At 46.0% G+C, this 17,631-nt stretch overlaps 1 protein-coding gene across 1 annotated transcript in view; it reads right to left on the bottom strand.

Moving 5' to 3' along the window:
* The window catches only part of CRACD (capping protein inhibiting regulator of actin dynamics), a 120,556-nt gene that overhangs the window by 17,383 nt on the left and 85,542 nt on the right, over nt 1-17,631 (bottom strand). Inside the window, exons 3-5 of the mRNA XM_019798440.2 lie at nt 10,368-10,503; nt 2,967-3,131; nt 306-374 (exon numbers count right to left, since the gene is read on the bottom strand). Of these exons, the coding sequence (XP_019653999.2) occupies nt 306-374; nt 2,967-3,131; nt 10,368-10,503 (370 nt within the window). The remainder of the gene's footprint in view (nt 1-305; nt 375-2,966; nt 3,132-10,367; nt 10,504-17,631) is intronic.

The following is a 17,631-nucleotide window of genomic DNA, read 5'->3' on the forward strand; positions in this document are numbered from 1 at the left end:
CTCTCGCTGGCTGTCTCTCTCTGTCAAATAAATAAATAAATAAAATCTTTAAAAAAAAAAAAGTGTGCAAATACATGCAGGCTGGGAGGTGGCTGTTTTCCTGAGTGGGGTTCAGTCCCAGCAGATGCAATGCCATGGAAACAGACGCCCTAACATCTATCACTGGTAATGTTCTGAAGGAATTGAAGGTAATGGGTGAAGGCAGCATTTAGGAATGGAAAAATGAGACGGTAGACTGAAAAAAGAGGGGGCCGAAATGTAAGTGGAAGTAATGAAACTAAAAGCGTAAGTTCAAATTACACTACCTTCTCTTCCATCTCACTTCTGGCTCCAGGCAGATTCAGAGGACTCCGAGAACTTGGAGTGTCACTGGGCTGGAACAGTAAAGACAGCACTTAAGTCAAATGCTGGAACAGGAAGTTCTGGGCAGATAACCAGCCTCTGGCTGCGCATGGAAAAGGGCGCAGCTGGCTGCAGAGAGCCGGCGGGAGTCACAGTGGGGACCGTGCTAATGTCCAAACTAGGACTCCTGGCACAGAGTGTACACTTTCTTCTTCTCCTCAGTTCAACACATCTCCACCTGGGCGGTCTCTAACCTCCGTCTTTGCTGTGTTTCCCCACGGCTGAGAGAGGCCAGGCGCCACCCTCTAGCCACCCTACCTGGGAAGCAGGGCTGAGTCACATGCCTAACCTCTGTGCCCCTTCACCTGCTGGACCTCTCACCTCTACGCCAGACCTCTTCTCTGTGAGAAGAAAAGGCCCTACCAGCGCTGCTCACGAGGGGCTGGGCTGAGAAGGTGGATGCCAGAGGAGGCAAAAACCCTGAGGATGGAAGGAAGAAGAAAAAGTCTGAAGATCCCCAGCGCAGTTGCCTCACCTGCCCTGGGAACGCCCACACCTCGTCGCCGGCACCTTTCTGATGGCCCGCTGTACCTTCTACCTTGTACGGCCGATATCTACAAACAGGTGTTACCGTCCCTTCCAGAGCAATAATGTCAGCTTGTCAGACCTCAGCCTGTTTTCTGCACCACACCTAGAAGCATCTTTAGAAAATAGAAATTGGGTGCCTTGGTGGCTCAAGTTGGTTGGGCGTCTGACTCTTGGTTTTGGCTCGGGTCATAATCTCACAGTCGTGGGATCAAACCCTGCGTCGGACTCTCTGCTGAGCTCAGAGTGGAGACTGCTTGGGATTCTCTCTCTCTTCTTCCTCTGCCCCTCCCCTCCCGCTCATGCTCTCTTGCTCTCCCTCAAATAAAAATAAAGTTTAAGGGAAAAAAAAGAAGAAAACACAAATCAGATTGTGTCACCGTCCTGCTTAAAATACTTAGAGGCTCCTACTACTCTCAGTATAGAATTCACCCTTTTCCCGTGGTTTGTACAATCTGCCCTCTATACCTTGTTCTATTCTCCCTTTGCCCCCTCCAGGGTCTGGCCGGCCGCACAGATCTGCTTTCATTTAGGACACCCTCAGCTCCATCTCTGGGACTTACTTGCTCTCCCCTCTGCCGAGAACACGGCCTCTACCCCTGGGTCTGCTCAGGCTGCAATGACCTCCTTGTCCAGAGAGCGGCCCCTCACCCACCATATTACTCACTTTTCCATCACTCTGTTTTACCTTCTGTGCAGCATTTTTCTTTTTCCAGAGTTATTACACTTATTATATAAGTAAGTTATTCTATTTATATTTATATGGTATCTGTTGACTTGCATGTGACTCTCCTCTCATTAGAACGGAAAGCACGCGGAGGTAGCCCCCAGGCTAGTCTCGTTCATCTCTGCAATACCCACGGCTGGGGCAGCACCTGCAGAACAACCGATCCTCCTTCTCCCCCAGGCCACGGTCCCTGGCACTTTTAGATCCTCAGTGACAGTGGGGACATTTGCTTCAGTCCTTGGGGAAGGCTGCAGGAAGGCTGATGGCCGTGGCTGCCGCCTAGCACATCCTACTTTACCCACGGCACCGCCCGCCACCCACATGTCTGGGAACCAGGAGTCCTGAGGGCCAGAGGCAGAGGTGGGCCACAGCGGGGGAACAGCCTGTTCTTTCCTTCCTCACTTTGCCCTGCAAATCACTTCTCTTTCTTACTGGCCTTATGACATGTTAGCTGATAACAAGCATGACGTCGGGGGGCACGTCCATTTTAATAATAGCCAGTGTAATTTCAGGCGCCGTGGTCGGCAGAGAAAGCACAGAAAATGCTTTCTGTTGAGACTGGAAGCCTCCGTGCCTCAGCCAGAGAGCTCCCTGCTCCAGGTGTTGGTGGGGCCTTCCTTCCTTCCCCACTAGAGGCCCGAGGATGTCCCTTCGCTGCTGGAAGGACTCTCATTCTGGGATATGCTCATGATATTTCTTTCCAAGTGTCAAAAGACCAAATTCAGATAGGACAATGCTGGAACAATGTGACTTTCTTCCCTCATTAAGTAGACTTCAAGCTGGCCTGTTTGATACGTTCTGTCTCATGAAGCACCTACTCCTTTGTTTTCTCATCTCCCGTTAAATTAGTCCAATTTGACAAGTAATTACTTGGGGAGACAGAGATGTGGAAGATCCAGTTTGTCCTCAAGGAACTCCACATTTAGAGACAAGAGAACACAATTACACGGACACGGATGAGTACGGATGTGTAAGAAGCACGAAGGACGCACAGCAAAGACAGAAGAGACAGCACTGCGTGGGGTAAGACCGGCCAAGGCTTCCCAGAAGAGGTGGGCCCACCTGAGTCTTGAAGAGTAAGTGGAAGACGCCGTGAGGAGCGCCCGCGAAGGGCACGTCTGCTCTCCCCCACCCCCACCTGTCCCTCCAAGGGCGCCTCGCGGCAGGTCGCAGCGCCTGACCACGAAGTGCCCTCCAGCCCAGGGCTACTCATCAGAAAAGCAGACCCAGGAGTTACTGGATGCCCCTGGCCACTGCCCAACATCCTCCCCTCGCTTATCAGCAACCAAGTCATTCCCTGGAGGAGCCTTACTTTGTTCTCGGTGTCTGAGGGGATGATGTCCTCGTGAGTCACAATTTCCATGGGGCTGGTCAGGAACAGATCCTCTTCTAAGCTAGCCTCACCACTGTCTGCCTTCTTCATGGGAATGGCATTGGGTGGTGGCCGCCCAAACTTGATGTTTTTGCTCAACTGTCGCTGGAGAAAAACCAAAGAAAGACGTTCTGAAGCAGGGAAGAGCGAGCAGATGCCCCCGCACATCTAGTGGGCACTGAGGCGTGTTCTGCGCACAGCGTTTCTAGACTAAATACCATGCCAGTGAGCCACGATGCAGTCCTGGAATAAGTGAATTCATTTTCCAGTTTCTTTTCCTTTCCCACCTTCAAGCCATGAGCTTTTTCATCCAGCCACCTCTTTCCCGGGGATGCCAACATTATCCAGGGGGCGGAGAGACCGTATTTCCGAACCAAAAGTGGGGATACATGTTATGACAAAAATTTTTTGATTAACCCAATAAAGGTATGTATAAAAAAAAGTCTTTTAAAAGTATAAAAATGGAATAGAAAATAGTTACATGAAATGCAGGAACCACTGGGGGAAATCAAGACCGGCATGGTTTCTGTAACAGTGGAGCCCTCTGGCTTCTTTTGGACACGCTCTCCTTGAATATTTCTGCCTTCGCCGCCTTCCTCGCCAGCCCCTCCCTCGGACACCATGTTCTGCTCACATGGGCACCAAGGTGAAGGAGGCCCCAGGGCTGGCAAGTCTTTCCATGATCAATGCAGAAATCATGGAAGGCACAGAACAATCCTGTGCTGCCACTATTACTTCTTTTTGCCCTGCTGCAGCTAGACACCGTGAACTGTGGGACAGAAGGAACCCAGGGGGGAAGGGACAGAGAAGTAGGCAGAAGGAAAGGGCCAAGGAAGGATTATTGGTGGCAGGTAGATAGAAGGGGGTGTGGGGGAAACAGGGTGGAAATTAGGAGGATCAATAGTGTTTAGAATTAGAGAAAAGCCAGATTAGAAAAGAAATATATTATCTGAAGAAAAAATATAAATATATTATTAAAGAAAGGGCAAAATCTTTAATGGGCTGTGGCAGAGAAAACGAACAACATTCAGGAAGAAAAAAGGGTATGCGTGGCCCCCTGAAGGACTACTGAATTAAATATACTCTAGAAACTCCTGCCTTTATCTACAGCAGGGTTCTCAACCTCGGCACCACTGACATTTTCGGCCAGATAATTCTCTGTTGTGGGGAGCTGTCCTGTGCACTGTAAAATGTTCAGCAGCAGCGCCCTGGCCTCTGGGCACTAGATGCCAAGAGCAGTTCCTTCCCTGTCCAGATAACCAAAAATGTCTCCATCAGTTGCCCGATATCCGCTGGGGGATAAAACTGCTGTGGCTGAGAGCTACTGCTCTAGCCCTAGGACCTGGGCTTCAGAGTCCTGTTGTGCTTTAAAAAAAAAAAAAAAAAAAAGAGAGAGAGAGAGAAAGAAAAAAAAAAGAATGGGAATGCATTATCGATATTTACCTTTAATCTGGCTAATATTTAATCCCATAGAGCTGCAAAGAGCCTTAGCAATCACATAGTCCAACCCCCTCATTTTATAAAAAATGTTAGAGGTCCAGTGGGGAGAGGTGACTGGCCCAAGCTTATGGAAAGAATGAGTGGCCGCAAAGGGATTTGAATCCAGGTCTCCTAAAACCATAGTCCGTGTTATTTGTGTTGCATTCCACAGGTTCTCACACATTTGACATTGTACTTCTTTCTTCCTCTAGGGGCAGAAATAAAGAGATGATGCAGCATTTTTAATACCTTGCCGAAGTTCCCTGGCAGGGGAATCCCTTGAGGGAAATGCCCCTTCCAAACTCAAGGGTACTAAATCCACCCACTCGTGCCCAGCTGCCTCTCGGCCTTGCATGGTAGACAGTGAGACTGCAGAGACATGGAAGAGATGAGCCCAAGTCTCCCCTCCCCGCACCCCAGGGCACCCCAGCATGCCAAGTCAGGAGCACAGAAAGACAGAGGACTTGTATTTGATCTGCTGCTATTTCAGCTTGAGCCCGGCTCCCCTGGAACCACAGGGAAGGAGCACACATCAAAAGCCCCGAGTTCAGCCAGTGAAGGACAGCTTGAGCAGCCTGAAAGGGTTTCTGGAAGGAGAAGGCTGAAAAAGGGGGTCTTCTCAAAACCAGTGTAGCGGGAAGCGGCAGTTAGTATCTACTCTAAGCAGATCAATAAGCAGGCACGGTTAGAGCAGCCGATGGAGTTAGACAAGAGGACACGGTGTAACAAAGTCACAGGCCCGGCTCACTCTGCTGACCTGTGGGAGAGGGGTCGGGACCTGGGCGGAGGAGGTGGCATATTCCTGTGTCCTAGCGAGAGCCCTAGCAGGACTTCCCTCTGGGACTCCCAGCCCAGCCTTCGGGTTACCAGTTATCCCTGCTCTAGGAGTGTTGGCTGAGAACTGGAAAGTGTTCTAAATCCCTAGACCAAGACCTCCTGTAGTCAGGGTCTGCCATCTCTCAATGCTCCTGAACGACTAAGATGAGGGTATTTCTTCTAGTTAGAATAGAAAGAATAATTCTTTAATGAGCTTCCAAGGAGAACTTGGCCTAAGAGTCCAACGCCATTCAGTTAGGGTTTTTTGCTACCATCACAAAAAAAGAATGAATACGCTGCTGTTTTCCTTTGTCAGGGCATCTGTTAGAACACTGACTTTGGTCCACCCTTATGCTTAAGAGACAAACGAGCGTATGACACAATGTAATCGCAGTCTAGATGGAAATAAGCTCCAAAGATGGGATGGCTGTCGTGGTGAGCAATGGAAGAATGGAAAGAGGAAATCGATGGAATTAGAACAGGAGAAATAAGGCACACGGGAGGAGGCTGGGAAGTGGAGAGGGTGGTGTTAAGAACTGGAGTGGTGAATGAAATCAAAGAGGCGAGCTGAGAGGAGGGTGCAGGGGTGTGGGGTGTGGGCCTGGCGGCAGGTACCCAGCTGAGGGTGGGGAGAGAGGGAGGGAACAAGAGGTGGATGGAGAGTGGGAATGAGAACGTGCGTGTATCGAAGGGATGATTTATGTTACAGGGGGGATGTGCATCCTGGCAAAAGAAACACCATGCTGTTGCCTTTAAGAATAACAGTGCATTTCTGTAAAGCCTCTGATTTAAAATCCCTCCAGAAAAAATAAATTCAGGCTGGTGGCTGCGAGCTTAGGGGGATGGAGGAGGGGAGGACCTGGGTCATCAAAGCGGCAGCCTCTTTGTCCAGACAAAGGACTATCTACCTAGATACACACACCTACAGCTGTCAGGGATGAGACCGCAGAACTAGGCCAGGGTAGGACTGTTCAAGGCCATGGTGACTGATCCTCAGGTTCTCATGGCCAAGGCTCCTTCACCTGCATGTTTTTCCCTTCCCTGCGGTTCCTGCTCCAGATGCTTCCCTCAACTGACTCAAAGGAGACAGGACTGTGGAGCCACTGTGTGATGTAGTGACCATTAAAAGGTGACTGCTGAAAACATTTGGCAATCTCAGGTGTCATGTGACTTGAATGTGTGACTTTTTTTGGTGAATTTAGTTCTGTCCACTGTTCAGGCATTGTCACGAGGAACTTTGTAAGCTACGACCACTCCCTCCACCTTCTCTACCACCCGGGGGCCCTCTGTACACACGGCAAGGACAGCCGGAGAGGAGGGGAGAACACTGCGCCTACACCGACAGGCCGAGCCGCCTGCGGCTGTGAATAGGGTTACTGTGAGGACTGGAATGTGAGCTAAAAGGCACTATATTTTATTCATTCAAATCGGGCCATTTTGTTGTAATATGGAATGCCCGAGAACGATGTTATAGGAATGCACATCCATATTTATGAGGCTTTTTCCTGTGGTGTGGGAATTCCAAGCACATCATATTCTGCAGCCCTCACACTGCCAGTATTTAGATTCCCCCAGATTCCTCACAGCCATCTTTTAGTCCGTGTCTGTGAGAACAAAGCAGAAGAAAAATAAAGTTGCTCTCTTCTTGAGTGAAGTACAGATACACTCGTAGTTAAAATGAATTTTTAAAGAGAGGCAAAAGAAAAAGCATATAGATTTAAAGACATCTGCTCTACGCAGAAGTGGCTAAGAGTGGGTATTTATTCTTTGTGTCCTTGACAGCTGCATGAGGTGTCAAAATCCTCCAACATGACACCTCGGCATTTTCAGGTGAAATCCAGCTCCGTAGGAGTCAGCGGCTCCTGAGGATGGAGGCTTTCCGTCCTGGGCTAAATAGGCCGTGGACTAACAGAGTTAGCGTTTTCTGACCAAGGTGTGGTATCATTCTAAAAATCACCTGCAGGCTTAGACTATGATGTTCCTGCCTGAGTTTTATCAACAGTTGTTACCACTTCATGGCCTGGGTCTGATCTGCAATAAGCAGGCACCTCCCTGATCTGTGATGCGGGCAGCTTTAAGGAACATCAAGGTCACTGCAGTCCAAAGGTAACGAAGTGTGACGCTTACCGAGCCTCTCCGTGCTACAGCGGCTGAGCAGCGATTTCGTATAGATGGCCGACTTTAAGAACTGGAGGGGCCAGGTCATCCATCATATTCATCCCCTGATTTTTCAGATGGGGACAATGAGGGTCAGAGAGGTTCAGTGACTTCCTTGGAGGCCACACAGCCAGATGGTGCGAGAGGCCTGGCACAGGATTTTTATTTCACTCACTGGCCATGGAACAACTGACCGTTATGTGTAGAGTCTTCAAAAAGGGCATCACTGTTGGTCTGGCCCCTATTCCTGTCCTGTGTATTAGAATTTGCTCTCCCTACAAATGTAGTATTTTTATACTCAGGAAAAAGTCATTTTTCTTGTAAAGCTTCAATCACTTGCCACAGAAATTTTGGCAGGTGATAGATTCACTTGATTCAGAAAATGCAGGCGAATTCACGCTGCATTCAGTCATTCTGCACTGAGAGAGGTTACAGACCACCGCGGTGCAACGCACGGCCGGCCGAGCGGGGATGACCGTGTGTGGACACTAGAGGGCAATCTTTCCAAACAGTCATACACGCACCGTTCTGGGGGTTTCCAAGGGCTGGGAAGTTTCTTAGGCCAGAGAAAAATGGCTCCTCCCCACCCCCCAAATGGCATTAAGATAGAAATCTCATTTCAAAAGAATGTCTTAATAATGGTGGCTAGTCAGCTTGCCAGGACGCCTACTGTCAAATAGGTATCCATTACTTCTCTCTCTCTCTGTTTTTAATAAACATACGTACATACACAAACATGATTTCGGACATAAAAAACACACATGCCTCTGACATAGCTAAACACCCTCATTCCATGCTGGAGTCTACGAGGGGGCGGTCTCTTATGCTGCTTACTAAGCATCAATACCAGCATAACGTTGTCATGGAAAAATGCAAAGCATTCATGCAAGTTAATGAAGTTAACTACTATTTCTATGACTTACCAGGAACATACTGCTTAGTCGACTGAAAAATAAAGCACAGTCTTTTGGGGGTGATACAGTTATATCTTAAAGTCACTCCAAAAATCACATTTTCTATGATAATGGTCCCCATTTCCCTCCTCAAAGAGCAAAGCCTTTTTATTTTTTAAAAATATAACTAGAGAGCTGTAAGGAAGCTTGTGAATCCATACAGCAGAAGCAAAATGAGGCAGACCTCGTATGAGTAGATATTGTCCAAAGGAGAGCACTCACGTTAGTTATGCTGCTTTACTCACATTTTTGTTATTAATAGAACTGTTGCTGTTGTTTTACATTTTATCGTGAGATCCGATTTGTTAAACTTGTGCCTTGCAGTGTGACTTGGAATAACAGGCACTCGCATATTTTTACTGAGTTTCAACAGTGCAGAATTATATATTTTTTCCAACTCCAAATCCACTTCCTGGAGAGGCAGTGGCATGCGGTGTGATTTTAGCACAGACATCATTTAAGACAACACACTACTATCTAATTTCTAAAGAACTCCTTGAAAGCCCTTATAAAATACAGCTGTTTCATGGACTGAACTCTGGAAGTCACTCCTCTTGGAAAGTGCATATTATGAGCCAGGGGTTCAGAACTTCTTAAGAATAACAGTCTAGGAATCAAAAGACTTCACAAAGGAAAGGTAATGTGGGGAGGGGGTCCAATGTTTTCTTTGGTGATCATACCCCTTCCTCTTCTCCAACCTAGGAGAAGTGACAGCTTGCTTTTTCTTCTGAGTCTATACACATGTAGCGGCAGAGCCAGCAAGAACTAAGAGCAGACCTGGTAAGGACCTGCTGGACTCTGGAGGAAGGGCCTACGTTAGCTCTGAGGGCAGGACGTTGGCCCTGGGCCGTGGTTGGCAGTAGGTGTAAAGATCCAGGCAAGTTCGGGTGTGGTTCCAGGGTGTTAGCTATTTCCCCGCCTGCCATATGCTATATTCAGCTGAGTGTGTGTGGACGTGTAACCAAACACAGATCACAAAATGCATAGCTAATATTCAGTAGAAACAAGAACATTTCAAGAAAATAGAAAATTTCCTTTGAGTATATTTCTTCATTGTATCGGCAGCTACTCAAGCCAGCTGTTCCTTCTCCCCATCTCATTCATTTATACATTCGTTATTGTAGACTTAGAGACAGATGGAAACCAGCAAACCAGAGTCCCCCGTTCATAATTTGGATCACCTCCAAGCCTTCCCATCTCAGAGAAGTGCTTGCTTGGGCACTTCTGTCGGGCGAGTGAATTCTACCAGGCCATCAGGCGAACCTACATGGTCGGATCCCAGGTGTCTCTATGCCTCTTGCTTTCCCTGGATTTCCCATGATCGCGGTCATGTTTAGTGAATAATTATTTTATTATATTTTCATTATTAAGGAATTACCACCTGAGCCAATTTTATAGAGGAAAACTGTCCGACTCTGCAGCATGAAGAGGAGGGAGGTTTAAGAGCTTCCTGGCATTCCTCCAAGACGGGGTGGCTCAGCGGGAGCCAGATTTACAAATACGGCAAATAATAAAGAGTCTCACCGTTCACTGTCCAAGTACGGAGACGTGCTGTGCAGGCCCTCAGCTAACAGTCAACCCTGCGCTCAGGGATTATGGGCAACATTTAATGGTTATTTTTTTTCCAACTCTCCCCTCCCCCCAAGTCCTGCAGCTTCTCTTGGGTACCTGTCCTCATGCAGTTAAAAATGAGGGAAGAGCTCGACAGAACAGGAGTGGGATTGTTATGCAGGTGGGTACAATGGTGACAATGTAGCTCTCTCAGGGGACAGAAGGCTGCCAGAGAACAGAGTCAGGGTTGAGAGAGCAAAAATTCTCACCAGAAGCTACTCCCGGATCTCCGATCCATCACTCAAGGCCACTCGGGATTTTCCCACTTCCCGCCATCACCGGGCCCCTCCTATGGCTCTGGCTTTCCAATCTCAAGCTGTCTTACCTGAAGAGTTTTGACTTTGCCCAGGATGTTGTCCTGTGACATTGCTTGAACTGTCTGCTCACTTTCTGCTCCCCCATCAGGGATAAAAATACTGTCATGGGAAAATGCCCGGGTTCCCATAGAATAGTTGAAGGACCTGGAATGCAAATCATGTGCTTCGTTTTATTAGGATGATAATATTTCTTTTGGCAATTCAGTTTCCTGTTCCTCATGATTTAGGGGACTCCCCCCACAACCCCTGTCTCATTCAGCATTGTGTCCTTTTCTGCGAGGGGTCAGCCATGTAGCTGGGTAGGAGAAAGGGTCTCCCAGGAATAAGGGATCATGTCTCCAACACAAGGTTTTAGGGCCACTCAAGGAGAGAACTCGAAGACAGCTCTTGACTTGTAGAGGGCTGGGTGCACGAGGCAGGAACTGTAACTGGAGGAGCCCATGTCCTCATGAGCTGCCGCTATCCGTTTTCCTCCACTAAGTCTGCTCAACCAGCACTTCTGAAGTCACATGCAGATTTAGAGGTTAGAGGCAAGAGATTCTCTCTTTCAGATGACAATCAAATTGTTAGAAAGATCCGTACATCTAAAACAAAGACCTGACAAAGCCAAGAATTGGTGATAGAGCCTACAGATATAGTCTCTGGGGCTAGACTTAAAGAGAAACATGTGTTGGGGCAATCCCGATGGGCTTCATGCACAGTGAGCGGCTCCTAAGTGGTAGGTACCCAACAGTAAGCACATTTCAGGTGAAGGGTTGTACTTCACGGAGTCGGGACTTCCACCCGATGGGGTGAACTGCAGGAAGAGGAGCAGCCAAAGCCCACTGTTTCTCAGTCTCCACCCTAACTGCTCTCTGGGAAGGCTGCTCCCAGGGGCAGGCACAACCGCACACTCTCTGGAAGGCAGGGCAGGTACCTTTCCACAATGCCAGGCACCCGGGCAGATTCCCGGGGTGAGAAGGCACTCCCCCCCCTTTAGAACGGGTCCCACCTGGAGCTTTTATCAGTGACCCGGCACCAGCACCCAGGGAAAGGCGCCTTCAGCTGGGGCTTCTAAGCTGAATCACAGACACGCAGCGGGCAGGGTCCTGCCCAAATCTAGACAGAGGTGGGAAGACTGAGCACCAAATCCTGTCTTCTCATTTGCCAAATTACAGGCAGCATGGTAAAAAAGCAGATGAGGTTGAGGATGGCAAGACGTGGATGTGAGCCTCCTGGCTGGGCGATCTTTGCCAATAATAGTAACAGCCGCCACCAACCATCCCCCTGATGAAAAACGGGCTGAGAGTCTTTCGTCATTTCAACCCTAACCCCTTGTTGCAGATGAAACTCAGGGGGTGAGTAACCTTATCTAAAGTCATCCGAGTAGAAGCAGTGGCGTGAGAAAACGAACCCAGAGCTCTGGAGTACACTCCCTCACTGGCCCACCGAAGTGTTTTAAAGCCCAGGGAGGCCTTAGAGTCTTCCCTCTAGTGGGGGCAAGGGGGGGGTGGCGGGAGAGGAAGAAGGGCGCAAATGCCACATGGGAGGATTAGAGGTACTAAATAGCTAGAAGAAAGAGTAAGCTTTCAGCGAAATAACACCAGATACTACACAGCAGCAACCCACGCACGAAACAGGAGGTCCTGTCTAGGATAAGACCATGAAAAGAATTATCTCATTATCTCCCTGTCTTCAGAGACTCTGTGACCTGTGTTACAAAATGAACATCCAGGTTTACCTAAAGATGCTATGAAATAAACTTTTCATTTAAAATTATGGAAGCAAATCTTTTACTTTTCTGTCTAAACTTCTCTCTCAGATCCCTGGCTATGATTCAGATGGGAGAAGACGTAACCGACTTCAAATCTACACAGTGTTTTTACTAGCGGCTTATACACATATACGCGCTTTCAAATATTCTTACAAACACATATATACACAAGTCCATTTTAGAAGCTTAGTAAATGTTTACTAATAAATGTTTACTACAATTGTGTGGTCACCTCACCTGGTGCTAGGCCAAATCCCATTCCAGGTTCTAAGGCAACTTTGACTGATACCTCCCTGATCCCATTCTTTTCGCGGGTGGGCTAAGAATCAACACTCTCCTACTCTTCTGTGTTGCCTTCAATGTTCCTTGCTGCCAAGCACAATTTAATGCCCGCCCATTCCCCACTTCCAGATAATCATAACTGAGAAAATGAACAGTAACGATGCAGTAGTAATTATTACATAATAATAATAGTAATAATTACAATAATTACTGCCATTGGACAGTCACAATGGTAATATTAATACTGGCTAGATTTTATCGGACACTTGCTGTGCCCCTTGAGTATGTTCTAACCTCTTTAGTATAATATCTGAGTCCTTTTCACATATAATATTTAAACTGGATGTGGAAGGCACTAGTATGAAGCCTATTTACAGAAGAGGAAGCCAAGGCGTGAAGACAGTGGGTGACTTGCAATGAATGAAGTGACTGCATATTTGTGTATCTGTTTCTGGCCTCATTTCCATCAGTCTACTTGTCTATTTTTACCGCAATAATCCCACACTGTCTTAATTACTACAGCTTTTTAATGAGTCTTGATACCTAGTAGTTTAACTTCTCCAGCTTTGATTTTTTTTGTCAAGATGGCTATTCTTATCTCTGCATTTCTGCATAAATTTACATACATACACACACTTCAACACTCCTAGAATTGCTTTTGTGACGGCATTAGATCTACAGATACATTTTGGGATAACTAACATCTTCACAATACTTGATCTTTTAATCCATGAGCGTCAGCTATCCCTTCATACGTTTAGCTCCCGCTTACTTTCTCTCAAGAATGTTTCCTAAGGTTGTGTGTGGAGGCTTCATACATATTTTGATAGATTTAGTCCTACATATTTGATGTTTCTGAACTGACTGCAAATGCTATAGCCTAAAATTTTTATTCTCTAATTTTTTATTTGTGGAATATTAAATTACAATTGATCTTTGCATATTGTTCTTAAAACTAGGCTTAGCTAAATTTATTAATTATAATAATATGACTTGATTCTTTTGGATTTTCTATGTATACGAGCAGGTTGCCTGTGACAAAAGGCAATTTTGTTTATTTTAAATTCATCCTTCCTTCCTTCTTTCTTCCCTCCCTTCCTCTTTTTTTTTTTTTTTTTTTTGGTCACATTGCATTATCTAGGAACTTCACAAAGTTGAAGAGAAGTCATAATGGTAGACTTGTCATGGTCTTGAACTAAGCAAAAATGTATTCAATATTTTACCATTAAGTTATGTTGTAACCTATAGAGTTTTTATAGGTTGTATCACTGCTTCTTTGAAAAGACAGGTAGTCCTATCATCTTTTATTTATAGCCGATATTAAGATTTTTCTCTTTGCCTTGGTTTACAGCAGTTTTACTCTCTTGTGGCCAGTGTGATTTTCCTCTAATTTATCTAGCTGGGGATACATAATACTTCCTAAACCTGTTGATTGTGTCTTTCATCAGTTCTGGAAAATTCTCAGCCTTCAAATATTGCTTCTATCCCCTTTTTCATTTATTCCAGCTCCGATTCTCCAATGTTAGACTGCCTCCCCATGAGCCATATGTCCTTATGCTCTTTTACGTACCTGTCAATTCTTTCTATTAATATGATTTAGTATGGGGGTGCCTGGGTGGCACAGCGGTTAAGCGTCTGCCTTCGGCTCAGGGCGTGATCCCGGTGTTAGGGGATCGAGCCCCACGTCAGGCTCCTCTGCTATGAGCCTGCTTCTTCCTCTCCCACTCCCCCTGCTTGTGTTCCCTCTATCGCTGGCTGTCTCTATCTCTGTCAAATAAATAAATAAATAAAATCTTTAAAAAAATATGATTTAGTATGGATTTTTAAAAAGATTTTATTTATTTATTTATTTATTTATTTATTTATTTATTTATTTAATTTGTCAGAGAGAGAGAGAACACGCACGCACAAGCAGGGGGAGCAGCAGGCAGAGGGAGACAGAGTTTCCCCGCTGAGCAAGCAGCCTGACATGGGACTTGATTCCAAGACCCCAGGATCATGACCTGAGCCGAAGGCCGATGCCTAACCGACTGAGCCACCCAGGTGTCCCTTAGTATGGATTTTTCTACTGATGTAGCCTTCGGCTCATTAATTCTCTCTTTATTTGTATCTGATCTGCTGTTAAAACTATTGAGCACTTAATTTCAGTAGTGTTTCATATCTAGAATTTCCATTTGATTCTCTTTAATAGATTCCAGTTCTCTGGTGAAATTCTCTATGTTGTCAACTATTTTATTGAATGTATTAATCACAATTATTTAAATACCTGAAACTCCAACATCTTTATCATCTTTGGGTCTACTTCTATTATTTCGTTTTTCTCATAGTCTGTTTCTCAACTGCCTGGTAATTTTTTGATTGAATTCTATATATCAAGAATGAAACATTGTAGAGGCTGGGTTCCCTCCTTCCGGAGAGGACTCACCCAATCCTTCAGCATCAGTGGAGGAGCAGATCACCTCAATCCAATTAGGGACTGAACTGACCGTGGCTGGTTAGCAATCTTTGTAAGGCTCTGATTACCTCTGCTTTGTCCTCACTTCTAGGGTATAGGCCTCCTGTTGTCTCAACTGACAGCCTGGGTTGCTTCCCAAGGTCCCTCTCCTTGGTCGGCCCCAGACCCCAATTTTCAACTTTCCAACATCACATACTGTCAAAAACTCTGACTTGCCTTTCAGCCTCTATCCTTGTGCAGCTTTATCAACAAAGTCATCAAAAGGAAAACTGTTGCCCAGATTTAGATTCATTCTTCTGAGTTTCTCTTCTCTCAGGGATTTCAGTCCTTCAAGTCCTGGCTATCTCAGCAGGCACAAACTTCAGTTTTTGTATTCCAGGCTCCAGGAGATTGCCTACAGCTCTGCTGCCTTCTCCTCTTGGCAGCCACTCTCAGGCTTTTTGGTCTCTTGCTCTCTACCAGGAGTCACCTAATGCCCACAGGGGAGAAGCAATGCGCAGAAAGTTGGGCTCAACTCAGTGGGCTTCCGTCCTCTCCAGTATCTCGTTGTTCACGTCTGATGCATGAGCAGCAATCAGACATCTTTGTTTTAATAGTCTATCTGCATTTCTAGTTGTTCTTGGTGGCAGCACTGATTTGCTACAAGCTACTCCATCACAGCCAGAAACAGAAGTGATTAAATAACTTTTCGATATGTATGAAGTTTCTACATTTTGTCAGAACCAATTTATTTATATGGCTATTACTCTTAAGAGGATTACTTTTCAAAGTGCCCAGAAACATTTCTACCTTTTTCTTCTTGGATCTAGTTTTTGTCCTATTTTAAAGCTCTGAGAAGAAACAGTGGAGGAGAATGGTAACTGGTTTATTAGTTATATGAATGAATACTCTTTTCTAAATATTTCAGTTTACGTAATGCAAATTAACATTAAATCCTTGGCAATTTGTATAATTTTAAATCTTTGGCGATCATGGTTACCAGTTCGGCTCCAAACAACTCTACAATGTAGATTATTTCCTTTTCTCTGAAGGGGAAGCTGAGACAAAGAGTAGGTAAAAACACTGCCCAGAGTTCCAGAATTTGAGACAGAGATAGAATTCAAACTGAATAGGCCACGTGTGGAGATCTCAGCTTGCAACTATGCTCTTATGAACAAAGAGTTTGGTACAATCATCGTCCGTGACAGCTGGGAACTAGGAATTACATGGTTGGGAGGTGGAGGGGCAATTTAACACAAATTGTACCTTAGCAGAGTTCATCTGGACTTCTTTACTCTTGACATTTAAAGATCTTCCACAATTGATTGCGAATCAGGCCAATCCTCCCCCTTCCTTTTATTATGAGTGAACCTAGAGGTAGGGCCTCTGAGCCTCAAAGCTGCAACTTTCCCTCAGGCTTTATGTTCTCAAAAGGAAAAAAATAGCACTTGCTGTGTGGGAACCTTCTCTTCCCATGCCAAGAACACAGAGCAGACTCTTGATCATGAGAAGACACATATAAAGACCCCTAAAATCCCCCAGATTTTTAACTTCTAAATGAAGGACTTTCAATCCATTTAACGGTCCTTTAAATTTAAAAAAGATCTAAAGTAAATGCGAAGCACCTGTAGTAAAAACAAACTCAAGAAGGAAAGAAAAAGAGGCCCACTTGGGAAATTTAAAACAACACTGGTCTCTGAGGGAAGGTCTTCATTCGTTCAGGGAAGAATCACAGCCATGCCTTATAGAGGTCAGAAAAATGGTCCCTTTGGACTTTGAGGTCCAGGCAGCAGAAGTTCTCAGGGCCCTAGGGACAGAAAGCATGGCTGAGATGTCATAACTCTCATTTCTGTATCTCTGTCCTGGCTTTATTGCTATTGTCACTGATGTTATTGTTATTGGTAGAGAGGTTCAGATTTCAAACATCTAATCAGAGACCGCCAATCAGCCGATAGAGCCCAGCTTTTGATCTTTCCCCTTCCCTCTTTGCTGACTCCTACCGTTATCTTTTCAAAGGCACAGATAGTAGAACAGCCTAAGGCTGCTCTTCCGGTTTTAACAATCACTTTTTAAAAAGCGGTCTCTGTGACTCCAATACACACTCTCCTCTCCCCACATGTCCAGCTCCACAGAGGATCCTGCTACTTGGCTGTCCCACTCACTGTCTGCTAACTCAACAACAATGAAATCAAAGTCACCAGTGTTTCCCACAAAACTCCCATTTTCCCATTTCTTTGTTACTATCACCCCTCAGGCTCTGTGTTGTATCATTTTATGTGAGATCAGGTCCAGGTTAGGGGAAAGCCTGTAGTGCGCTAGACCTTAACGAATAACACCATCTGTCCCTTCACATTCAGAAATCCTTCAAAAACAGGGCAGGAATCAATGGGTAGGACTGAAAATCCTGAGCTCCCAGACCGACTTCAGCCTGCACTCCATTCTGCCTGCCCGCCCTCCTCCACCCCTGTTGCTCGGGGGCTTGGGCTGCCGCTCTGCACATCTCCAGTGGGTCTCAATACAAGGATGCCAGCAGCTGAAGGGGGGCCGCTAACCCAGGGCACTGTCTGCAGTAACAGACGGCAGGCCTTGCACAGCCTACAATCACTGCTCACGGGGCCTTCTGTGATTACAGAGTCCACAGCCTGACTCCTTTTGGATAACAGAAGCTGAGGACCTGGAAGGTGAGAGAGAGACTTGACCAAGACAGAACTGAAACCAGAACTCAGGCTCCTGAGTCACAGATGATGGAGCTTTCTATTTTACCATGGTGTTTGTAGATGTTTGGATTTCTTTGGGAAACAAT

Source organism: Ailuropoda melanoleuca, chromosome 11 (genome assembly GCF_002007445.2).
Source record: "Ailuropoda melanoleuca isolate Jingjing chromosome 11, ASM200744v2, whole genome shotgun sequence".
Taxonomy (NCBI): domain Eukaryota; kingdom Metazoa; phylum Chordata; class Mammalia; order Carnivora; family Ursidae; genus Ailuropoda; species Ailuropoda melanoleuca.